General features: G+C 36.0%; 1 protein-coding gene across 1 annotated transcript in view; it reads left to right on the top strand.

Annotated features, from left to right (window-relative positions):
* Positions 1-26830, top strand: part of ABCC4 (ATP binding cassette subfamily C member 4 (PEL blood group)) — a 269141-nt gene that overhangs the window by 97604 nt on the left and 144707 nt on the right. Inside the window, 6 exon segments of the mRNA XM_020965805.2 lie at positions 5117-5213; positions 14493-14702; positions 18717-18857; positions 19176-19213; positions 19623-19720; positions 21430-21576. Coding sequence (XP_020821464.1) covers positions 5117-5213; positions 14493-14702; positions 18717-18857; positions 19176-19213; positions 19623-19720; positions 21430-21576 — 731 coding nt within the window.

Here is a 26830-nt window from a genome sequence, read left to right as displayed (position 1 = left end):
AGAAAGATGAAACAAAATTCAACTTAAGGTAAAATTAAGTGAGAGCGATTCAACTTCCATAGTTCTTTCTTTGGATGTGGACAGCATTTTCCATCCCGAGGCCTCTGGAGATGTCTTAGATCCTTGTAATGCTGAGAAGGGTTCAGTTTAACATTCTTAGTCATTGCATAACATGGCTGCTATTGTATACAAAGTCCTCTGGGTTCTGCTCACTTCACTCAGCATCAGACCATATAAGTCTTCCCAGGTTTTTCTGAAGTCAGCCTGTTCATCATTTCTTATAGCACAATAGTATTCCATTACATTCATATACCACAACTTGCTCAGCCATTCCCCAATTGATGGGCATCCTCTCAATTTCCAATTCTTTGCCACCACAAAAAGAGCTGCTGTGAATATTTTTGTACATGTGGGTCCTTTTCCCATTGGTTTGATGTCTTTGGGATGTAGCCCTAGAAGTGCTATTGCTGGATCAAAGGGTATGCACATTTTTGTAGCCCTTTGGGCATAGTTCCAAATTGTTCTCCAAAATGGTTGGATCATTTCACAACTCCACCAACAATGTATTAGCGTTCCGATTTTCCCACATCCTCTCCAACATTTATCATTTTCCTTGAAACAGCTACTTTAGAGAGCACCAGTGCCTTCCTAAACACCTAAACTGTGGCCATTTCTCAGTCCTCATCCTGCTTGACATCTTTGTAGCAATTGGTATTGTTGACTTCCCCCTTCTTCTGGAAACTTTATCTTCCCTTGACTTTAGAAAGACTGCCCATGCTGTCTCCCCTATCTTTTTAACTTAACAACTGTCTTTTTTACTGTCTCCTTAAAATCTTCTGATCTCTTAATTGTATTTTCAAGGTTCTTTCCTTAGATCGGCTTTATGCTTCTTATTGTATTTGTTTCCACAGCCATCTCTCTCGTTCTCCTCTTTTCACCAACTATTTCTCTACATGTACTCCAGTTCTGCCTTAACAACTACTTGTTGCACATCTCTACTTGTATCAGCTATTAGCATTTTAAAAACTTGTTATGTTCAAACCAGAATTCGTCATCAGTCTTTCTTAATCCATCCTTGCTCCTGACTTCCTATTTCCATTAGAGTCCTGCCATATTTTCCATGATTCAGATTTGTAACCTCATATTCATCTTTGAGTTTTCCCTCCTTCAAATATCCAATCAGTCTCAAAGTCTTTTCAGTTTTTCCTCCATAAATTCTTTTGCAAGAGGCCATGCTGTAAGTTAGCCAGGGAATCTGGAGGCTCTGCATTCAGGTCCCACAGGCTTGCTTTTTTTAACCTGAGAGGTTCACTTAATCCATCAATGCTCGAGGCATCTCTCTAAGACTTTAAGTTGGAGAGCAAGTATCAGTCTGTAATACTGGAGAGAGATCTTTTCCAGGAGCTCTCTAAATTTATGGCATCATAGATCTAGTCTAGAAAATAAAATCTCCCCCCAAAACAACCTCAATATCTCCTGCGTCTGTCCCCTTTTCTTTATGCAGATGGCCACCTCCATGGTCTTGGCCTATATCCCTTCCTTGCCTGGATTACTAAAATAACCCTTTAATTGTTCCTCTTATTTCTAGGCTCTCCCTGCCTTATATTCTTCACATAACTACCGAAATAATCTTGAAGCAAAAGTCTGATCATAGCTCAAAATCTTCAGTGGCTTCCTGTCAACTCTAAAATAAAATAGAAGACAGTTTCATCAGCCTGGCATTTAAAGTCCTCCACAATCTGGCTCCTGCCGACTTTCCCAGACTTTATTACATGTTAATAATTAATTAATAGAGAGCGTTTATGAAGTGCTATAAGATTTGCCTAGTGCTTTAAATGGATTCCCTTATTTGATTTGATTTACTCCCTTTGTGTGCTTTGCAATCTAAACTGAATTGAGTTGTTCTCTGAACCAGATTATCTTCTCTCATCTCCATGTATTTGCAGAGGCCATCACTCCTTCCTTTCTTCTTGATTCCTCATGTTCCTTCAAGATTCAGACCAAGGGTCACCTCTGCTTTGAAACCTTTTTTGATATCCCAGTTGTTAATCTCACCTCAGATTATTTTGTATTTACTTATTTATGGAAATGTTGTATCCCCTCAGTAAAATATAAGCTCTTTGAGGGCAGAGGATGGTTTATTTTCGCCTTTGTGTCTCCAGTGCTCAATTTAGTACCTTGGTGCTTTGATTTTAAATAAACCTTAGGCACTCATTGTGGCGTGAGTTTTCCTAGAAAGAAGGATGTATTTGCATGAATGTGTGTGCATATTCACACACACACAGAGTGTACTTTAGGAACTAGCCTCAGGCCAAGACCTGGTTCAAATCTTGTATTTAACACATATGTATGTGAAGAAAAGGTGATGACCCGTATTTACATAGATTGTATGTATAGATAGAGATACATTATGGATAAGATCTGTACAAATGTACAACAATGTGAGAAATTGAATTTATATTAGAGAATATTATAATTTACAATACCATAGTAATATTATATATGCTATGTAGTATATATACTACACTATAATACTGTGTATAATTATGTCTGTAATATAGAATATATATAAAAGATACACATACTATAATATATGATATATAATGTACTATAATAATACTAGATATACTAGACATAGTACCACTATATACTTTAATACTAAAGAAGACTTGGAAAGTTAAATGACATGTTCAGGGCCACTCAACCAGTGTATATCATATGCCAGGATTGAATCCAGGTCTAGCTGGCTCTGAGGCCAGTTCCCTGTCCTCTCTGCCACGACTTCCTGGACTAGATTGACCCTGTGATTTTATTGGTATAGGCACCTTATGCTAAGGAAATTCGTACTACCAGAATTGATAAGTTGCTCTTGCAATTTATAGTCCTAGGGAGACAGTGAAATATAGTGGATGAAGACTGATCTTAGACTCAGGAAATCCTGGGTTCCCATCTTGTCTCTTGTCACATATAGACTGTGTGACTCTGGACAACTCACATCACCACTCAGTGCTCCAGGCAGATGCTTAAGAATATATTAAATATTAATGGATTGTGCGTTGAGGCCAGATTGTGCCAATGCAAAGGGGAAACCATCAATGATTTTATGTAGCCAAGTGATAAAGTAAAAGCTCCTTGACATTTAGAGAGAAACCACTCATCCTCTCCAAGTAGTTACTGACCCAATCCTTCTGCCATCATGCAAACCTTGGACCTTAGATCGTAAGGAAGGGACCTCACTCCCCAGTGTGACTGGTTAAAAACAAATTCATTACTACCATCAGAAAAACAACTTGAATTGCCTGACCTGCTGCCTGGATCTGCAGGGTCAGTCTTGTGTACAGAGGCAGGCACCTTAATTGCTTAGTGTAATCATGCCCATCAGAAAGCCTTTCCTGCATATCTCTGAACAGACGGAGTATTTATAAAGTTCTCAAGCAACTTTAAGCTTTAATAACTTTAGATATACACTTGATAAAAGTAAGCATGTTCCAGCTCTTGTTTGCTAATCAAAACCACATTCTTTGTAGGAACTTAGGGCTGAGATCATGAATGTAATTTGCTAAATCGCTCAACAGCAACTGGAGAATGGTTTCAATGAGTTAGAAAATTGGATTGAACAATGTGTCATAAAAGATGGTGGTTTTGTTGTAGTTCAGAAATGTTTTGTTTTAAAGGTGAAACAAATTTGCTTTCACTTGCCATTAACTGCATTTACTTCTGTCACATGTCCACTTAAAAGTTGTGAAAGTTTAACAGTATATTACTGAGGATGCTCACATTTTATCAATATCTTTTGAAGGCATGAGGAATGAGTGGTAATTCATGTATTCCCAGAACGTTTAAATCATGTGATACCAATTCAGTTTCTGCTGAATCATAAAAGTATAAAATTTTAGTTTAAAAAAGTAGAATCCTTCCCTTTCTTGAGTTCTTGCTTCCATCTTTCCTTCTTTCTTTTTTCCTTCCCTTTTTATTTCCCTCCCTCCCTACTTTCCTTTCTCCTCCAACCCCTTCATCATTTTGAGGATAATAAAGCAAACACCAAGGCTGCCCATCTATTATTTCTCGTTCTCACGACATTAATCAGTAATCATTCTTAATAAGCTACCATGTACCACGTACCATGCTAGTGCAGACTTAAATTTTTTTCTTGTATTCTATAGCCTTCATTTGAATCCTTAATCAATCACAAGTTATTTTCAGCTGACTATAACAGGTATATTTGACAGTTGGCACATAATTCGAAATATTTGCTATTTTTGTCGTGTGAGAGGCCAAAAGTAGACATGCAAGAGATATTTTTTGAGTTAGAAATAATAAGATTTGGCAGCTGCTTGGATTTGCAGTGAATGCAGTGAGGAGCTGAGGATGACACACAGATTCTGGGCTTGGGTGATTGGAATGATATTGGTGTCTGTGCCAGGTGCCCTTGCCAGAAATAGCAAAGTTGAAAAGAGGGCTAGGTTTGAAGGGAAGAGATCATGATTTCTGTTTTGGACATCAACTAGTCAGCCAGTATTTATTACATGTTTACCATGTGCCAGGTACCTGGGGATGCAAAGTCAAAAAATGAAATAGTTCCCGCTTTCAAAGGAGCTTCCCTCTATCAAGAAAAACAACATATATTTAAATAACTATATGAAACATATGCAAAATAATTATTAAAATTTTAAGGGGGAAAGTACAAGCAGCATGGAATATTGGAAGAGGATTAATATTGATCCTTAGACTGAAGAAACAAGGAATTCTAAGAGGTTGAGGTAAAGTGGAAGAATATTTCTTGCATGGGAAACAGACAACACAGAGAAAGAACATTTAGAGTTTGGAGTGCCTATAGTACATGAACTTTAAAATGCCCATTTCTGTAGAAATTATATTACTATAATTATTATACTATATCATTATAATAGCATTATATTATATAAAAATTATATTATTATATTATATTAAAAAGGCTTTCACTTTTAGCTGGTTGCTGATTCTAATATCAACTCTATCCTGTGTCATTCAGAGCATGGCTGCTTTGTTGTACTTTGCTAAACTTTGTGTTGAAATTAAAAAGGGTATCTTTGGCATGTTCTTCCTACTTACTTACCTATATCTTTGGCTTTTCTAGCTGTATTAGCCAAACTTTGCATGAGAAGATCAGGATTTTGGTGACTCATCAGTTACAGTACCTCAAGGATGCATCCCAGATTCTGATATTAAAAGATGTAAGTCAGTAAAAATTTTTCTATAAAAGTCTTTGATAGTTTTCTTTGTTAGTGGTTCATAGTACTGAAGGCCTCCTGGACCTGGAGTCAGGAAGACCTTGGATCATGTCCTACCTAGGACATTTACTAGCTGTGTGGTCCTTGGTATGTCATGTTTCCTCATGTGTAAAATAAGGGGATTATCTTAGATGTCCTCTAAGGTTGCTTCTGGCTTTAAAAATTGAGGATGCTATGATTTCTCCAAAGCTGAGTTGTTCACTTTAGTACTTCAAAAGATCCATGATTTTCCTTAGCATGGGATCTTCTTCCTGCTAAGCCAAATGCAGCTGTACCATGGGTATTACTTAGCAGGTAGCCTTCATGAATTGCTGTGCCTAGAAGAATTCATCACTTGGTGGCCATCTTGTTACAAAGCCTTTCCAAATCTAGTGAGGCATGTCTTCTGGTATGAGTTCCTCTTTGTGTCCGAAGGCCTGTTCCCCAAGCCTTTTTGAGCTTGGTAGGTCCCATAAGAACCTGTTTTCTGCTGGCACTGTCACCTCTGTCACTGTGTGATATTGAAGGAAGATGTTGGTGAAAGACAGATGAATTAAAGGGAAATTACTTGAGGTGTTGCAGTCTTTGAATACCTACCCTGTCTGATCTTTTGAAGGTATTTTGTAATAGCCACAGGCAAGGGTGGGGAACCTGTAGCCTTGCGGCTTCCAGTTATATGGCCTTCCAGTTCCTTTCAGTGCGGCCTTTTGACTGAGTCCAAGTTTTACAGAACAAATCCTCTGCATCACAAGGGGGCAAGGATGTAAGATATTAAGAGACCAGGAGAAGGAAGAGTATCTAAAATGATGGTTTCCTGATGTTGCCAACTGAAACAGCCACACAGATTTTGTGCTGTATTTTGTCGACTCTTTCAGTATGCAGGTTCTTTTACTATTTGCTGGTAAATGATGAATACTTGATACGATTTTTTTGTAGATGCCTCAACTTTACAATATGCTCATCAGTATTACAGTTATAGACTCTTACTGCTGTAGGACTATAGAAGAAATTTATATATGTTCCTTTGGTTTTTGTATAAGGAAACTGATTCATAGAGTGAGCATATGATTTGCCTCTAATCAGGAGGTCTCTTGTCACTCAGTCTAATCATTTTCCCATCATTCCACACCTCCCAACACTATTGATCAGGGGACACAGGGAAAGTTATAATGGTTGATCAGTCTATTCCTAAGTAGAAGATTTCTGGAGGGATTGTTTTCATTTATCACATTTGAATCTTCAGAACCACAGATGGTGCCTAGCACATAGTTAATGAACATTCATTAAGCACCTACTTACTATGTGACAAGCATTTTATTAAGCACTGGGAATACAAAGAAAGGTAAATGAAAATCTCTACTCTCAGGATGTTCACCTTCTAATGGGGCAGTCATCATGCAAACAGGTATGTATAAACAGCACACACACACACACACACACACACACACACACACACACACACACAGAGAGAGGCTTTTTGCCGAAGGTAAGTCTTCAGCTGAGATTTGAAGAAAGCCAGGGAAGCTAGGAGGCAGGGATAAGAAGGAAGAGAGTTCTACTCATGGGGGACAGCCAGTGAAAAAGCCCAGAGTTGGCACTAGAGTATCATTTATGAAGGACAGCAAGTAAGTCACTGTCACTGGATCCAAGAGTACATAGAGGGGATGTAAAGGTGTAAGAAGACTAGAAAGGTAAGGGGAGGTAATAAAAGACTTTGAACACCAAACAAGATTTTGTATCTGATCCTGGATGTGATAGAATGCCATTGGAGTTTTTTGAGTAGAGGGCTGACCTAGGCAGACCTTCACAGGAAGATAATTTTCACAGTTGAGTGGAGGATGTACTGGAATGGGGAGAGAGACTTTTGTGGTTGACTGACCAGTCAGTAGGCTATTTTAACAGTCCAGGTGTGTTGACGTGAGGGTATCCATCAGGGTGGTGTGAGGAGAGAGGGGGGCATATAGAAGAGATGTTATGAAGGTAAAATTGATAAACTTTGGCAATAGATAAAATATGGGTACATGATAGAAAATGAGGAGCTGAGGAAGACATATAGGTTGGGAACGTGGGTGAGGATGCTGGGAGGTAGATTTAATAATCATCAGCATAGAAATGATAATTATATCCGTGGGAGCTGATGAGATCACCAAGTGAAATTGTATAAAGAGAGAAGAGAAGAGAACCCAGGACAGAGCCCTGGGAAACACTCGTGGTTAGTGGGCATGATCTGGATAAAAATGGAGCAAAGGAGGGTGAGAAAGAATGGTCAGATAGGCAGGAGGAGAACTAAGAGAGGGTATTGGCAAGAAAACCTAGAGAGAAGAGAGTATGAAGAAGGAGATGATGAACTGTTTCAAAGGCTGCAAATAGGTCAAGAAGGATGAGAACTGAGAAAAGGCCATTGGATTTGGCAGTTTGGTGATTGTTAGTAACATTAGAGACTGAAGTTTTGGCTACTGATGATGTCAGAAACCGGACTAGAGAGTCAAGAAGGGAGTGAAGGGAAAGGAAGTGGAAGCATCTGTTGTGATCAGCGTTATCAAAGAATTTCACCCCCAAAAGAGGAAAGATATGGCATGATAGCAAGTTGGAATGGATGGGTCAATGAGGGTGATCAGTGAATACTTATTGAAAATTTCACTTGTGAGTGTTTGTAGACTGGAGAGCATATGCCCAGGTACTACATGTTTTGGTTGGCTTGTAAGAGCCAAACTTATCTGTATATGGTAATCAATAAGTATTTTTAAGTGCCTGCTTATTTGCCAGGCACCAGTTTACAAATAAGGCATATAAATTCAATGAACAAAACATTGAAGCACACTTTCTAATGGTGAAGACAAAAAGTAGGTATGTAATAGGTATATACTGAATAAACATATTCAGTGGGTATGTCTATGTGTGTGTGTGTGTGTGTGTGTGTGTGTGTGTGTGTGTGTGTGTGTATATACTGAATAGGTGTATGTACACATATGCATGCTAAAGAAATATTAAGAGAATTAATACAAATAATGTAAAATAATTAAATATAATTTGTGAAGGAAGTCATTAGGAGTTGAGCAGATTCAGGAACTGCTTTGTGTAAAAGATAGTATTTGCATTATGTCTTGGGAAAGGGGGGGGGGGGCGCAGCTAGGTGGTACAGTAGATAGAGCTCTGGCCTTGGAGTCAGAAGCACCTGAGTTCAAATGTGGCCTTAGACGCTCAACACTTAACTAGCTGTGTGACCTTGGGCAAGTCAGTTAACCCCAGTTGCCTTGCAAAAAAAGAAAAAAAGAGAGGAGGAAGTGCATTTTAGGCAGGGGAGCCTGGACAGTACAAATGTGCCGAGATGAGAAGTGAATTGAGGAACAGAGAGGTTGATTTGGCTAGGTCATCAAATATAATAAGACATGAGTTGCTTAATTTGCTAATAACAGAAGAATAGGAAAACGGCAATAAAATCCATCTCAGAATGTAGTGTTAGCGTGAAATTGATTGAAATCATCTATTAGGAATTGTCATGTTCTGTGTTAGCTGTGCTTCTAGGATCATAGACTTGGCGCCAGAAAGCACCTGAGAAGAGCATCTAGTCTAATCCATTCCTCATTGTTTAGTTGAGGAAAATTGAGATTTGGAGAAGTTATATGCCTTTCTCAAGATCATACAAATACTTGGTATTCAAATCAGACTTTGAAGCCAGCTTTTCTTTAAATCTAGTAATTTTCCCCTTTGTAATGAAAAATTTTACTTTGTTCACATTCATCTAGGGTTTCCACATTATTTTGGGTAAATGGGATCGTGTCAGGCAAAGGTCTTAAGCTAATAGTGTTATGTAGTGGAAAGAATCCTAGAGTTAGATGACCTGGAATCTTATCTTGGCTCTGCCATTTATTACCTGTATGACCTTGAGTAAATCCCTTAACCTCTTAGGGCCCGAGTTTCCTCATTTGCAAAATGAGGGGGGCAGACAACAATGATGATAACTTGGGGAGCTTCCAGCTCTAAACTTAGGATCTTAATAGGTCTTGAAAACCAGACTTGGTCTTCTGCAGCTCCAATATCTGTTTCTTTCTTGCTCTTTAGCATTTCAAGCAGATAGAGAAATGACAAATTCACATGTACCAAAGTTGGATATTATAACAAAGTATAAGCAATGGGAGTAGGTGGTGGTGTCTTCTAGTTGTATAGGGTAAGGCATGTAAGATATATAAGATTAAAACTTATAATTTAACCATGGCAAGGTTATGTAATTGTTATTACTAATATCTTATGAGAAAGTTATAGAGGTTATAGGGTTGAAAGAATAAGACAGGGAAGTATAATGATTATTGGTAGTATAGTGGTGTCTATAATTGTGGGAGTAATGAATTGGGTAAATAGATTTTTGTTCATTTTTTGTTCCAGGGTAATTGGGTTTTCGTTAGTATTTTTTTTTCATTTTTGGGGGTTATGGGAGTTATAGTTTGGTTAATCATTTTTAGTTGGTATATGCAGAAAAATGTTAGTATTGTAAGGGTAATGGTTAGAGGTCATATTGATATATTTAGTTGTGGCATGTGTTTTGAGGGAAGTGTGGGTCCTTATAATACTTATAGTATTAGTATGGTTTCTCAAAGATGATAGTATTGTGGAAGATCATTTTTCGAAATAATTTAGTGTAGTTATTTCAAGTACAATTGGTATAAAACTATGGTTTGAACCACAAATTTCTGAGCATTGTCCATAAAATACTCCTGGACGAGTAGATGTAAGAGTAATTTGATTTAGTCGGCCTGGGATAGCATCGGCTTTTACTCCTAGGGATGGAAGGGTTCAAGCGTGGAGTACATCTTCAGATGAGATTAGTACTCGGATTGGAAGATCTATTGGTAGTACTATTCGATTATCTGTTTCTAGTAGTCGAAATTGGCCTGGGGATAGATCTTGGGTAGGGATCATATATGAGTCAAATGTTAGATCTTCATAGTCAGTGTATTCATAGCTTCAATATCATTGGTGGCCAATGGCTTTTACTGTTAGGTAGGGGTTGTGAATTTCGTCTATTATGTATAGAATTCGTAGGGATGGTAATGCAATAAATACTAGGATTACAGCGGGAATAATAGTTCATATAGTTTCTACTTCTTGGGCATTAATAGTGTTTGTGTGGGTAAGTTTTGTGGTTAGTATCAATATAATCGTATATAGGATTAGTGAACTAATCAAGAATACGATTATTAATGTATGGTCATGAAAGTATACTAGTTCTTCTATAATAGGGGATGCAGCATCTTGGAAGCCTAGTTGTATAGGGTAAGGCATGTAAGATATATAAGATTAAAACTTATAATTTAACCGTGGCAAGGTTATGTAATTGTTATTACTAATATCTTATGAGAAAGTTATAGAGGTTATAGGGTTGATTTCTTGTTTCTTGAAATTTGGGGTGTGTGCTGCTGGTACTGCCTCCATCATGCTTGGCAGGGCTATTAATTCCTTCCTGCTCTGTATTGAAACTGATGAATATTCTTGGGAAAATAAAATCTGTAAGGTGTACAGAGACACCTCCACCAAAGTCTTCATATACCTCATGGTGTCTTCTTCAGAGTGAGGCCAGCAGAGTATAAGATTTATCAAGTCTTACCAGGATGGAAAGGCCCAATCAGTAATGGATATCTGAGGATCAGCGCACTAAATTTGGGAAGGTTCATCACCAGGAGGTTGGGCACTGGGTCATCAGTTGGCCATAGGTACTCACAGAGACCATTTCCTAAGGTACGGCTGCATTGAGACCATTTTCAGTGAAGGGAAGGAGTGCCACACACCCATGAAATCTGAGGTTCCCAAAGTCATGTGGTATGCATTAAAAACAAATCAGAAAGCATAGCAGGTGTCAATGTTGCATTAAAAATCCACAACCTACAAAATCACTTCTTTTCACCATGAAATCTGTCTGCTGAAGAAAAAAATGTTTTTTAAGAGAGCTTCCTTAGATGCAAACTAATGTTATTAAGATTTTCTCTTTTCCTGTCTTTTCTATAACTTTAGAAAACAAAATCCATGAATATTCAGAAAGAGCTCCATTCTCTTGATTTTTTGCCAAATAGTGAAGTGCATATGATAAATGATATTTTAAAACAAAATGTTCATTATAAATTAAGTATCATATGATTAGGAACTCTTTAGACAAAAAGGTAGAAAAGAGAATTGCATTTTAAATACAGTGTAATCAGTTGACAGGACCTGCCGGTCAGCCCTGTGGTTTTCAGGACTGCAGTTTGGGCATTCTTTGAAAGACAATCTGTATTTCATTTAGCCCGAAAAACATCCAAGAAAAGCTGCTGAATTTGTGGTTGTATAGAGGATATGAGCAATGCCATTAATTCATAGTGTAATGAGATGAAATGAATTCTAATTCTCTTCCTGCTTTTTTGTTTGATAAGTTTCTCAATTTATACTACCATGCAACTCAATTTATAATAAACATTTTGTTGTAAGATATCATGTGTACTCTATTATTTGTATGAAAAGTCAAATCAACAAATGTTTTTGGAGATAATGTACAAAGTACTGGTTTAGGAGTTATAAAGAAGCATAAGTCTTGATACCTGCCTTCCAGAAGATTATAATCTAGTTGGGGAGTTGAGGCCTAAGTGTGGAAAATGAAATAATGGCAACACATTCAAATAACAACTCATCCCACCCCACCCCAGTAACAGAAGAGCTATCTATCACAAGGCCTGCACAATTAGTTGCCAAAGGAATTCTATCACTTTAATTTTCCTCCAGGGCTTCAGAGGAAGAAGAAGACTCTTTAGACTGGACATTTTAGTTTAATTTAGTTAATGGTTTAACAGATAAGATGGGATTTTAATTGAATCAGGAAAAGTTGGGATAGTAGACTGGACAAGGCAGGGCATGCCATATAAGTGGAGCAGCATGAGTAGAAACATAGTGGCAGAACAGTAAGGTGTTAATCCAGAAAGAATAAGGAGACTAGAATTGGAGGACCCATGAAGATGAGAGTGTAGGGTGAAAAGGAAACAGCCTGGTGTGCTGCAGCAATAGCTAGATTTAGGGTTAAGAACACCTTAGTTCAAATCTCTTTTGATACTAGCTATGTGATGATAGATAACCTTCCTCAGCCTTAGTTTTCTGATCTATAAAATGGGGATAATAACTGTAATAGCCTCATAGGATTATTATAAAGCTCAAATAAGATAGTGTTTATAAATTGATTTAGCCTTTTTTTTTTTACACGAGGCAATGGGGTGAAGTGACTTGCCCAGGGTCACACAGCCAGTCAAGTGTCTGAGAACAGATTTGAACTCAGGTCTTCCTAAATCCAGAGCTGGTGCTCTAAGCACTGGGGTAGCTATGGTTTTAATGTCAATTACACAATTATATTAATTATATTTGACCACTTGGTTCATTTAAAAGAAAAGAATAAACTTTTTATTATTTTACTTATAGGTTATTTTAGGTCAGAATATTTACTTTCATAGTTAGGAATTAGCTAGCCATTTCCCTGAAGAATCATTGAACCCAATTTGATTTGGAGCTTTCACCAATTTCAAAGTCAAGTTTGCTGTTCCTGAATTGATGGTTCATTTACAGTCACTGACTCCCAATTATTCCCTCAGCAAAGATGCTCCATGAAATGATACAGTGCTCACACCATGGGGTTTGACTTTTCTATATTGCCTTTTGAATGGGATTTCTTATCTTTAATTAGAACTGGACTTTGTTCTAGTATAGAAAAAATGTGGTCCATGGGTGTAATAGGAACTTAAGAAAAATTTTCGCATCCTTTTTCCTTGATTTTTTCCAATCCATTACATCTGTATTTCACACATTGGTATTGTTTGTTTATTATCTGTTTGATGCTTAGCAGCAGAGATTTAGAGGTCATAGGAGCTTAGGGATCATATAGTCTAAATTCAGCAATTTTACAAATGAGGAAACTGAGTCCTTAAAAGATGAAAACTGATTTCCAAGATCACACAACTGGATTTGAACCCATATCTTCCAGTGACAGAGCTATCATTCTTTCCAATAAACTGCCAGCCTAGGGCAGGAGTACTTTTACTGTCAGGTTGATACTTAAAAATCTCTGGAGGTTATAGAGGATGTAAGTTTATATAGTTTATAAGTTTAAAGTTAGTAGAAAGAGCACTAGACTGGGAAATCGGAGTCCCCGGGTTTGAGTTCTCTCCGGACACTTAGTAGATGTGTTGTCTAGGGGAGTAAGAGGGGGAGCATGGATGAGGAATACATTCTGATTGACAGCATCCTCATCTGTAAAAATGCAACTAATAATGCACTACTTCATGTGGTTGTTATAAAAAGTTAATTAGGTAATAGTTATAAAGACCTTTGTAACCACAAAGCATTTTGTAAATGTAACCTAGTGTTTTTGTTACTGGTACTATTTCTGCTAGATTCATCTTTTAATTCAGTGCCTAGAACAGATACCCTTAAATGTTGAAGAAAATCTATTCGTAAATGACGTGCTTATTCTATTCCTCCCTCAGTGCTGTCTTCTCTGCCTTGATTGTGCTACTATTCATCTCCCTTTCCCACTAATCCAACCTATCCATCCTTTGTCCTTAAGCTCTTCCTTCCCCAGAAACTCCAGGGAACATGGGACTTTCCCTTTCCTGAATGCTAGTAGCACTTGGTATCTTTTCTCTCCAAGTGTATTACAGGTACCTTCCACTCTCATTGGATAGTACTTTTTAGACTGTGATTCCAACCCCCTTCACTGTACAGATGAAAAAGCTCATGCCCTGGGGACTTGCCAGAAGTCATGAAATTTTGAAGTGTCTGAGCCAGGATTTGAACTGAGGTCTTCCTGCCTCTGAGTGAAAATACCATATCCACTGTGCCACACTTTTACATTTCTTTGTGTACCATTCAGTGCTTGTCAAAGTAGTACCTTGCTCATAGATGTGTAAAAAATCATTGTTGCATTTAATCAGATCAGTGTATATATTTTGAGCCCATTATTCTGGGGTATTCATTTCAGTACTTTATTCTGTATTGCCATGAATTATCTGAAATTTTTAACTAGTGTTCTGTACTTCCTTTCTGTCTCCCATAGTGCTTATCACAGTTCTAGACCCATAATAGTTGCTATCCTAGATACTTGCCAGGAATTGATGTCGTAAAAGTGAAAGCCTTTTCTCTGGAGAAGATCAAAGCTGTGTTTTAGTCAGTGTCTTTTGGTAGAATAAACAAGTACAGATTTACCCCCCTTAAGACCTGTTTTCCTTGTGATTTTAGGGAAAAGTGATGGAAAAAGGAACTTACACCGAGTTCCAAAAAAGTGGAATAGACTTTGGTTCCCTCTTAAATAAAGAAAATGAAGAAGCAGAGCAGGCTCAAGTACCAGAAACTCCCATCCTGAGGGATCGTTCCTTCTCAGAGTCTTCTGTGTGGTCCCAGCAATCTTCCAAGCATTCATTGAAAGAAGGACCTGCTGAGCAACTAGTAGTGAGTTGTCTGATAAACCTGAGCTAATCTGCACGTATACTCACTCGTTTCTCTGTGCCTGGAATTCTTGGATATCAAGTCATCAGTTAAACTGGCACAGCTCACTCTCTGTCTCCTCTGTCTACTCTCTGCTTGCTGACACTTCACTTTCCCACAGTATGTTCTTTAGTTTCAAGTTTTTCTCACCGTATATGGAGTTTTCCTTTGACAGAACTATAGAAGTGGGAGATGGGACAGTGGTGCTGGTGTTGAGTATGTGTGGGCCTGCCTCTTTTATTATCATGGAGCACAGGTCAGCTCTGAGAATCATCTTGTACCTGAAATAATTCAGTACAGGGCTCTGGGGATCAGGTTCAAGTAGAACTTTTAGAAGTCAGCCTACTACTTGGTCCAACTTTAATTTAAAAAGCAAAAGTTTTGGGTTTGGTTTTTGGTTATTTTTCCAGATTATCAGATACTTTCTAGACCCAGCTGTGTTTCTCTCTTCCAGCAATCATATTTAAAAAAAAAAATTCTGAGATCTTTGTAGTCAAAAACCACAATGAGAAAATTTCTTATCTAATAAAGAAAAACCTTGTTAAATGAAAAAAAAAAGCTAGCTTACTTGTTCCATTTGTTGTCCATAATACATCAGTAGGGGACATTTCTTAGTGCCTCACTTTTCATTGTTTGCCTGTTGCCTATAATTTCAGGGGTTCTTCTGCCCTCTTATGGGGCCAGTAGACTCCCTGACATTTCACGCAGTTGCCAAAAGTGTGTTTTTATATGCACATGTATCTAGCTAGCTAGCTATCCATCTATCCTCTATCTCTCTGCTTATTTGTCAATCTATCCATCCACCATCTATATATCCATTTACCCATCCGTCCTATCTACTTACTTATCTGTCAGTCTATGTCTCTATCCACCATCTATATATCTATCTAGCTCTCTGTCCATCCCCTTTCCTCTTTCATTTATCCATCCTCCATCTATGTATCTGTTATCTATCTAGCTCTCTATCCATCTTTTATATTTTTCTATCTATCATCCTCCATTTATCTTGTACCTATTTATTATTTATATAGCTCTCTAGCCATCATCTATCTACTAGAAAGAAAAATATATGCCAATTATAATAATAATAGCAGCTCACATTTCTATAGCACTTTTTACAGTTTTCAAAATGCTCTTCTCATAAACAATAACAAACCATGAAGTTGGTAAACATCTTTTACAGAGAGGCAACTAAACTAACTTACTGTGTTAATGTTCAGAGGATGTTACATAGATAATCCAAAATGGAAGGTAACACATATATTATTTACATTGGACTTGGGAGCATTTGTTTGCAAAATTTTTTTTGAATAATTACATACCCAAATTACCTATCAGAAATTTGTAGTATGCTTGCAACAAAACATCAAGGCCATACTTTTTCCAAGAAGCCTTCCATGATTGATTATCACCAGATATCTATCTTTGTTCATTGATGTACTGGACACTTCCTCAGCAGTTTTAAACTCAGTTATCTGTATCTATACATGTATTTGTGGTCTGCAAAGTTTTGTTTCTGTTTGTATAGTCTTAACAAGTTCCTTAGTACTCTGTCCTTTGTTTCCTTAGTATTCCCCTATTGCTCTCTACATAGTAGTCAATAAATTGTGAATCATTTTGAAACATTCGTTCAAAAATTTATGTAGCTATCCTGCCCTTTCCTCCTTTGTTTCATTCTTTTCCCTTCTCCAGATTTTTTGGAAGACAGATAATTTAATCTCAAAGTGATATAAAGTACCAGTTTAACTACTGTCTCATTTAAAATAAAATAAAATGTTTGGTTTCTTACATTTCCCACCCCTAGTCCCTTCCAGATAGCCATCCTGTATAATAACTTATAGAAGAAAGAAAGAAAAGGTTACTAGACTTAACAACCAAGACATCAGAAAAGTCATTACATGTATTATTCCACACCGATTGGGCCTCATTTTTCAGAGAAGGGGGGAAAGTTTTTTTCTCATATCTTTTCTTTGTCATTATTATTTCATAGCAGTCAGTTTCTATTGTTTGGTGTTATTCATTTGCACTATTGTAGTCACTGCATATATTATTTTCCCAATTTTGCTTGCTGTACTTTGTATAAGTTCACACAAATCTTTCCATGTTTCTCTGTATTAATGTTCATTGTTTCTTATAACTCAATAATGTCACATTACATTTACGTGCCTAAATTCATCTCCCCAATCAATGACCATCCAGTTCTTTGCTACCACAAAAAGATGCTGCTATGAATACTTTGGTATATGTAGGACTTTTCAGTTTGCATTTGTCCTCAAAGTGGTTTGTCAAAGTTGACAAAAGATGAGAATAGTCATCATTGGTGGGTAACATTAATGCACTGTTTGATCTATTCTGAAAAGCATTTTAGAATTATAGGAAGAATGGAATTTAACTGTCTATACCATGCCCTTTAACCCAGAGATTCCACAGCTAAGTCCACTGCTATATTACCAGAAAGTCAATGCTACCACATATATCAGACTATTTATAATTGCCATTTTTATTTAGTAGCAAAGAACTTAAGTACCATCTCTTGATCAGTGATGTCTCTCTGGTTCAAACAGTCCCTGTAACATAAGATGTAAATGGTTCATTTTGAAAGACCTGTTCTACAGATCACATGTGAGAATAACAATAAATAAAATTGTGTATAGGAAATCATTCCAGTTAGTAACTTTAATCAAGAAGTTTTTAAAAACAGTTTGCCACAAAAAGTGAAAATGGAAAAAATTGAAAATGGGGTTGATTGTAAAATAAGTTTTCTGTTGCCTTTCATAACACATTTGAATATTTCAGCCTAGTTTTCCACCCTCTTTATAAATTAGCCATCCCACTTCATATTTGTCTAATGTGGACCAGATTGTTCTTCCTGTCCACCACCTACCTGTCTGGCTTTTTTCAGCCTCCAAAGAGTTCCCAAAATCTGGAATGCTATTCTGTCTTCTGTCTACCACTATGACCATTATTTCTTTCAAGAGCTGTCTCAGAAATTTCCTCTCCTGCAAACTTTTCCCACCTAATCTGATCCCGTACTAATTCTTCCCTCAAATTATCTAAATTATCTATAACTTGCTTAGTGTCTCTAATTGTTTGGTAATATATTTGTCTGTTCTGTATAGATGTAAGCTACTCTAAGCTCTCTAACGAAATACATCCAACTTTTTTTCTGTAGTATTTACTACAGAGCTAGGCACAATAGAGGGTTTCACTAAATGCTTGCTTTCTTCCTTGATTATGTGATGAATGAATGAACACATGTTATGTAGATGTTCCATATGGTTGACTACCTGTCTTACAGAATTGTGGCTTGTAGCTTTGTAATCTACAAAGTAGTAGATAAATGCAAGTTAGTGTTATGACTAATATTGTTAACTACTACCTGATAAGGAATTCATTATTTCACTAAAGCACCCAGAAAGTAGGGCTCATAGAATTTAGACCTTAGACAATATCTTGCCTTTCTCCCCCATTTTATGAAGTTCTAGTGACTTGGCCAAGACCATCAAGGTATTTCAAAAAAATCAGAGAACAGTAGAGACCATCTGTTTCCAATTATACTTTAAAAAGAAACCCCCTCTGCAGCATGGAATGGCAGTACTCCAGCTTTTCTTTGATGATTTCAAATGAGGGGGTCTCCACTCCTCACACTGTTAGCCCATTCCATTTTGGAATAACTAGAATTATTAGGAAATATTTCCTTATGTCATATTTCAGAGATCACCAAGCATTCTTTTTCCTTCTCATCAGAACAATAGCAGAAATCAGCACAGAATTTGAAGTCAGCATCTCTGACAGCTCTATATCCAGTACCATCCCAAGTACATGATGCCTTTATCTCTGTGTGTTTGCTTCATTTTATGCTGCATGGTACCCCTCACTCTGATTTTGTTACCTTCTGCTTATTTTTCTTGTTAAACTTTTATTTATTCTTCATCATACTTACATATTTGTTATTTAAAAAAAAATTTTCCCCCATAGACTGAGGATATACCTGTTGTCCTACCTGAAGAGAACCGTTCTGAAGGAAAAATAGGTTTTAAGTCCTACCGGAATTATTTTGCAGCTGGAGCGAACTGCTTTGTCATTGTTTTGCTTGTACTCCTAAACATTTTGGCACAGGTCAGTAAGAGAGTTGTGTGTTGGGTTTGGTCCTGATAGACAATTCTGTATTTTACAAATTTATCTGGGTTTTTGTTTTTGTTATGTCTGTGCCTCTTTTATGCATTAAACCAAATACAGTATCTGGGTTAAAAAAGGATGTTTTACTTTAAGATTTTAAAATAATACAGATAATTCATCCCTTCTTATTGGGTTAAAATATCAGTTCAACACTGTACTGGTTGGGAACGAGGCTGTTGAGACCCCATAGAAGATGTATTTTAAGGATCAGATTTGTAGGGTAGAACTAACTTTGGTGTTTGATTTTGTGTATTCAAGGTTGCATATGTCCTCCAGGATTGGTGGCTTTCTTACTGGTGAGTTACTGAAATACTGTAAAATCCATAAATATCCTTATTGTTCAGAGGAGTTAGGGGCTGAGGTGGGGTTTGTTCAACCTTCTCATCTAATCCTTACTTAGTTTACCTGTGGAAAAATTAAAGTTGTTGCTGGTGGAGTGTGACCCATAATAGACTCTATCCATGTGTGGTCCATAGCAATATGAACACAAGACTGTTTTTTAGAATTGAAAATGATTTAAATTGGAATTATAAAATGGATATGCATCTGAATATATGTTATTAAAGGAGAATGAGTCAACATTAAATATTTAAGCCTCAGTTTGGGGTTAATTTCCTTCTTTCCCTATGATTCTCAAGTATCTCCTCATTTATACAATTTATCATAGCAGTTTTATTATTATTTTTTCCTCTTTCATTCCTATAGGGCAAATGAACAGAGTAAATTGAATGTCACTGTAAACGGAATCAAAGGAAATGAAACCAAGGAGCTAGATCTTAACTGGTATTTAGGAACTTATGCAGGTAAAATTTTAATCATTTGCTCTATTACATGAAAGTCTGAGGTGCACACAATGAGCCAGTTGGAGTAAATAGGTTTTTCAGGAGTAATTCAGCAATGTCTTAACAGATTAGCAGCCTGAGTCTCATTTACTGACTGAATTAATTGGAATAATTATTTTTAAAACCTACTAGAAGAAAGAGGTTGAATGAAGACTCTTAATTTGCTCTGTACTGGATTTTGGAAGGTAAACCAGGATTGAGCATTCAGAAAGTCAGCCACCGTAAATTTGTGGCTATTGTCTCTCTTAATAGGTTGCTTTAGCTAAATCTTATATCATTATATGGATGGGCAAGTGGGATTAGAAACGGATCCCCACCCTGTCGTTCAGATTGTTCCAATTCTGTTTAAGTAAACCCTGGCTTTTATTTAACTTGGATGCAATCCTCTGGAAGCAAAGTAACCAAAATAAAAAGCATTATTTCTTCACAGGTATGCAAAGCTTATAGCTCCATACTGCTCATCTCTTGGACTTCAGTAATTACTTAAGAGGGAAGCTAAGTGGGAGGAAAAATCCTGTATCTAGGAGTACTGGCTTCCTTCTCTTTCTTACCAACAGATCACAATGTTATCACCTTCTAAACTGTTTGATTAATTTAAAATTTTCCTCACTCTATTAATGTACATTCTGTTTTGGTAAAGGCGTGTGTGTATAAAACATTTAATAAGATAGTCTCTCGCCCAATTTTTCAGTGTTTTTCCAGAAAAGACCAGTTTTTGACAAAAGTATATCCAGATATGTGAAAAGAACTCCTTATTTTAACTTTGCATTTTTTGATCATTTACCAAGAAATCCACACCCTTTATCTCTATACTTTCTAAATTTGTAAATAAATGAATACATTTATATAGAATGAAAAAAGGGAGCTATCTATTGATGGAGGTCCAAAGATTAGAGCTGATTATGCAGGAAAAAAAAATGTGTCGCATCATGGCATGAAATAAAAATTACATTTTATAATATTCACGTGCTGCTCAATTTTGTTGCTCTACTTAGCCGTGGAAATTCATAATGTAAAAGAAAAGAGTGCATCATGGGCATATAAATCACATATGTAATTGCATAAATTTTATAAATAAGTGAAATGCAATATTTTTGTACATTATTATTAATCCTTATTTGTACAAAAACTCTTAGAAACTGTGACATATTTAGCGAATATTTGCCTAAAACATCAAATTAAATTATAATTTAATATTTGGCAGTAGGTTTTCTTGCAGTAATACTATTTATTTATAAGGTATTCTACTTGCACTTTAAATGAAAAACAAAACCAGACAAATCATGTTGTCTTGTTCTTCCCTGTTGTTATCATACCACCAAAGTATTTATTCAGTTTGACCTTCAGGAAGAGGGGAGGTGGTGAAGTGTTTCCTTTAGAAAAAATGAGTGTTATTTTATGAATGGGTACATGAAGAATATCATACAATAAAGACATTCTGATTTCAACACATTTCTCTCTGAGGTTGCTTTGTATAGTACAACAAAGTGATTAGTATGCCAGTTCTCATTTAAGAGACACTTGCTTCCATAGGACACTATTTCTAGGCTCTAAATATCACAGAATAAATAGAATAATGCTGTTTTCCTGAACTAACCAAAAATACTTTTTAGAAATGTTTGGGAAAATGCATGCATGTTCCCTAAGTGTGTTTATGTCTTTAATTTTAGGATTAACAGTAGCTACAGTGCTCTTTGGAATAGCAAGGTGTCTCCTGGTATTCTATGTTCTCGTGAATGCTTCGCAAACTTTGCACAACAAAATGTTTGAGTCCATTTTGAAAGCACCAGTATTGTTCTTTGATAGAAATCCAATTGGTAAGTGAAACATAATGTTCACCATTTGTTATGAATGACAACAAATTTATAACTAGATTTAAAAAAAAATGAATACTCAGTAGTGGAGAAGCTTGTTGGGAGAAAATATGTATACTTTGGTTATGGTGTTCCTGGCAGGTTTCATTGATTAAGTCTTGAACCTCGCAGAGGAAGGATTGTCTTTTATTTCAACTTTTATTGTTTGTGAATGTTGATTTTACATTGGGCAGATAGATGAAATACCCAATGCTGGGTACACATATACCCAGATAGCTTTTATACAGTGCTTTAATGTTTGCCAAGGATTTTACATGTGTAAAGTCATTTGATCCTCAGAACAGCCCTGTGAGATAGGTACTATTATTATAATACCCATTTTACTGATGAGGAAACTGAAGCACAGACCCAGCTAGAAAATGTGTGAGGCAGCATTTGAACACCAGGTTTTTCTCATTCTTAATCCCGTGTTCTATCCATTGTTCCACCTAGCTGCCTATATGATTAAGTGTGGTCTAATAATTTCTAAAATACTCACTAGGGTCATTCCAGCTTCTAGATAGAACAGTATACAAGGAGGACAGGGTAACAACAGTATTTACTATCTTACTGGGATGAAGAAACTAGCTCTCAGCTCTGCCTGACAGTAAGAGATGTAATGATGTTGTCAGTGTAAAAAATAAACTGTTCCCGGAACCCCACAGTATTTCAGTATCTGTACAGCAGGGTTTTGCCCTAAATCAGTATATGTTTGATAATTTCAATTTGAGGAGTATCCCTTTTCAATCAAAAGATGGAGTATAAGTCTTAATTGAGAATTAGAAAATGATTGGGGAATTTTTGTTCAAACTTTTGTCTGAAATTACCATTATAATTTCAAAGCTACACACTCTCACAGATAAATGAGAAAATCATTAATTCATTGTAACTTCTTTGCTTTTTGATCACATGCTCCCTGATTCATCTAAATTTGATTAGGCGTTCACTTTTCCAAAACTATAGACTTTTCCTTAGGCCCTGATCTATGAACAAGTCTTAATTTTTGAAGCCGATCATTTCTTACTTAACTTCCCAAAAGAGAAATTTTAGCTCTGCTGCAGGATTCATACCCAGATAAAATAGGACATGCACCTAATTTGACTTTGTGCAGCTGGCCTAGCCTGGAGGAATAAGGAGATTATGGAATGTGTGGGACAGTGTACATGGCAAGTGAATAGAGTATTTAGAGGTTATGGGTGCATGAAGGGATGTTGGTGAAACTTCTACCCCCTACTACTGATTTTTCCCTTCCTCCCCTATCTCTGAGGCAGAGAAAACTCAATGTGAATCTTTTTTTAGTGAAATCAGGAATTTTAAGCATGAATGAGAGGACAGATCCCTATTTTTCATTAAAAAGCCTTAGGAAATATCATTTGGGAAGGGGAATGCCTTCTCCCAGTGGTCTGACTTTAATAATTTGTGTAGGCTGGATTCTCGGTTTTGGTTTTCCTTTTTACATAATTTTGCTTATTTATTGGTAGCTTGAATGTTCACAAAATCTGCATCCACTTTTATACTTATTGGCATCTTTTCTCTTAGTTTCTGGACAATTAAATTCACCCACAACTCCTTTGTTTGCTTTGTACTCTTTAATAACATAACAAAATAATAACAAGCTTATTGGTGTGAAATGAAGCTCAAATCATCTAGTGAACTCACAGTTGCAAATGTATTTTTCTTCTTAATTTCTTTCATAAGTTTCTTATTAGTATCCATTACCACAATGTTTCTTGTATCGTAAGAAATGTCACAATCAAAATTTATGTAAGTAAATAGCAAAAGCATTCTTCTCCCACCCCAACGCCCTGCCATTTTTATAGTTGACTAGTCACTTCATACCTAAACCAAGTTCTAGCTTGAGCTGAATAATAGAAATGATGGAATACTGTTTTTATTGAAGCTGAAAGACAGATATTATGTAGCAGTCAGGATTTGAACCCTGGTCCTCTAAAACACAAATCATCATGTTGCTTTCATTGGGCAATGTTGCACACTTACAAATAGGTTTTTTTTCCTAGTCAGCAAACTGAGTGACTCCTAAGAAATCAGGTAGTCCAACCCCTTGATTTTACAGATGGACAAACTGAGGCCCTAAAAGGCCAAAAGTTTTGCCTGAAATTACATAGCTAGGACTAGAACACAGGTGTCTTGACTCTCTTCTACACTACCCTTTTTCTCATTCTTTATCTTTCTATTTATTTCTTTTAGAATGTTAATATGTAGATAACATGCATGTCAGGCCATCAAGAAATCATCCAGAAATTAAGGGCATTTTGTGTTTCATATGTAAATTTTTTTTTTTTACTTCTATGAGTAGAATCCTTTTTGTTTTTTCCATCTGGCACAAGAGGGCAGCATGATCCATTTTTTTTTTCTCACAGATATATTTTTACAGCGCTATAATGCCCAAATTCATTTTGAGTATTTTCAAGCCAACTTTAAAGTTAAATTTTCTTATTGTGGATTAGTGCATTTATTGGCGAATTTTCTCAGCATCATTATATTTTTCCAATTAAAAAAATTAAATTGTTAGGTAACTCTTTTATTGTTCTGTTCCTATTATCTAGGAATTTCTTTTGCTGAATCAAGAGGATATATAATTGTAATTTTCTTGACTATATCTTTTTTGTCTTTGTGTCTCCACTTGCTTTATGTTTAAACGTTTATGTTACATGCTGTTTTTTAAATCTGTTTCTGTGTAGTCACAAGGAAATTTATGTCTTTCCCTCACCTAAGAGATTTTCACAATGTCTTGTATTAGAGTTCGTGAATTAGGGTGTTGAATTGGAATGACAAGTTTTAGACTTTTATGAGACATAGAAATGTCAATTAATTGACAACAAGAAGTCCAACAATCTTATGAGAAAAAATTGCTCTCCCATTAAGGTTTCTATTCCAGTTTTTCGAGTGGGGAAATTTTATCTCTAGATTTCCTAAAATTTCTAAATTGAGATGTATGTGCTTAGAATCCTTGAAGGCCTGAAATTGATGGAAGGAAATAATCATTAGAATCTCCTGTTATTTCCCAAATCAGGTGATGAGAAAATTAAAAACATAATGGAGACGTTAAGAAGAGATCGCCCTTTTAAAGGAAATAGCATAAAAAAAAAAGATGTTGACATAGGATCATAGACTCATACATTTAGAGGTGAAAGGAGCCTAACAGGTCATCTAATCTAACCCCCTCATTTTACTATTGGAGGAAACTGAGTCCTTGAGTGGTTAGATAACTTGTACAAGATTGCTAAATGGAAATGCTGGGTTTTATACTCAGGTTTCCTGGGTGCAAATCCAGTGCTTTTTCTATTATGTGTTACATTAACATGGAATCAATTTCAGTGGCCCCCAACTATTTTTTATCTTGTCTAAATGACGACTGGGGTTAGTATTAAATGTGTATATTTTTAACACATAATATTTCAGTACTGTCAAAATTAATTTAATGATAATAGGGCTGTTAAATTATAGCTCTGTCATTTGGATAGTAAGACAGCTCTCCTTAGTGAACATTAATCTATTCCTGTTCACACTAGTGATTCTGCTGAACAGGTAGCATGTTGTAACAAGAAATACTGGTCTTAAAAATCTTTGATTTATGGTAGGTGTTGTTTTGACACAGCATCATTTAGTCAATTTACAAGGAAAGGCTTCGTGGTAGAATATTTCATTTGTGTCCTCATTCGTCATCAACATAAATATTCAGTAGTAATATTGGAAAAGTGTTAAGATGCCCATTCGTGCCAAATCCTTTGTATGTTTCCTTTACCGTCAGAGCAAGAGGATATATCCACGGGGAAGAGAGTACATGCGTTTTCTTCCTTTAGAGGAAATAAGGTATGAATAAATCAAGAATAAGGGGCTTAACAAATTTTGGCAGCTTTTTTATATACTTATCTTGACTTGATTGTTTCTAATACTGGCTTAAGTACTAGAGGCTTTGTTTTTGTGGAGTCCGCATTTTCACAAACTTATTCATACGTCCTTAAGTTTGTTTAAGAACCTTTTTGTGTTCAAAGGAAGAAATTAGTCATCATAGGAAAAGGCTTTGTTGCAAAATAAAAACACACATTCCCTTTTCATTTTTCCTTGTTATTAATAACAGATGCAAGTGACTGTAAAGACAATCGCACAAAAGATTGCATCAATCATCAAGATTCTGAACAACCATATAAATATTATGTTTGTAGGTTTGAATGGAACAGCTAATAGCTCAAGTAGGTGTGGTAATTAAAACCTGTTTGGTTGACACACATAAAAAACCTTAATGTTTTTTGACATAACAATGATCATATGTACTTAAACCCTTATCAGGGTGTGATATGAAATGATATTTTATGGGAGTTGCTCATTTACTGCTGTTAATATCATAAAAGCCTTTGTTATTAGTTTAAATAGTTATAGAGTTGAATATGTTTGAATACTATTGTTATTTTATCAGTCACCTTTATAAAGCTGATTATTTTAGGAGCAGTTCATAGCTGATAAATATTACACCCTTTCTGGGGTATACTTTTTAGTCTATTATCATGTACTAATGTTTTCTTCCTATTTAATAATATTTTGCCAGAAGTTGATAATGAAGGAAGGCACTATACTTGTAGTTGACAAAAATACTCATCACCCATGTCTATAACATGCTAAAATGAAAGGTAGAAATTTATGTTTAGTGAAGTCTGTCCATAGTTAGAAACGGTAATAATTTACAGACGAATGAGGTAGCAATTAGGGTTTTTTCTTTGCATTTTGTTGCCTCCAAGTGGCTGAAGAATAGGCATAATTTCCTTGCTCATAAAACATGCTTAAAGTATAGAAAAAAATAGAAAAGGATTACACTTCAAAGTTTTACCCCAATTTATAGTGATATGTAATGTAATTTATCACTACCTGATGAAATATATTTATCACTATTTGATGACCTACTTTTAAAAATTGGTTTGTTTTTAGGTTGACTAATCTTGATACAGTACAGAATACCAGATATCTCAGTTAACTTAAACTTTTACTTTTGTCTTTTTGATATCAGAAATCCCCAGACTCAGTAATTTTGATATTACTTCCCATTTTGGTGAACATAGTAATTCAACACTTAGTTATTTTTATAGTTTGAAAAGTTAGTTAGAAGATTGGTGTTTGAGGTATAAATAAAGTTTGGAGGTATAATAATATGCATAACATTGGTTTCACTTAAGCATTTAACACCTAATTTTAAAAGGAAGCA

This window comes from Phascolarctos cinereus, unplaced genomic scaffold, assembly GCF_003287225.1.
Source record: "Phascolarctos cinereus isolate Bilbo 61053 unplaced genomic scaffold, phaCin_HiC Scaffold_7;HRSCAF=346, whole genome shotgun sequence".
Taxonomy (NCBI): domain Eukaryota; kingdom Metazoa; phylum Chordata; class Mammalia; order Diprotodontia; family Phascolarctidae; genus Phascolarctos; species Phascolarctos cinereus.
The sequence above is the reverse complement of the archived record's forward strand: the minus strand, read 5'-3'. Positions and strand labels throughout refer to the sequence as shown.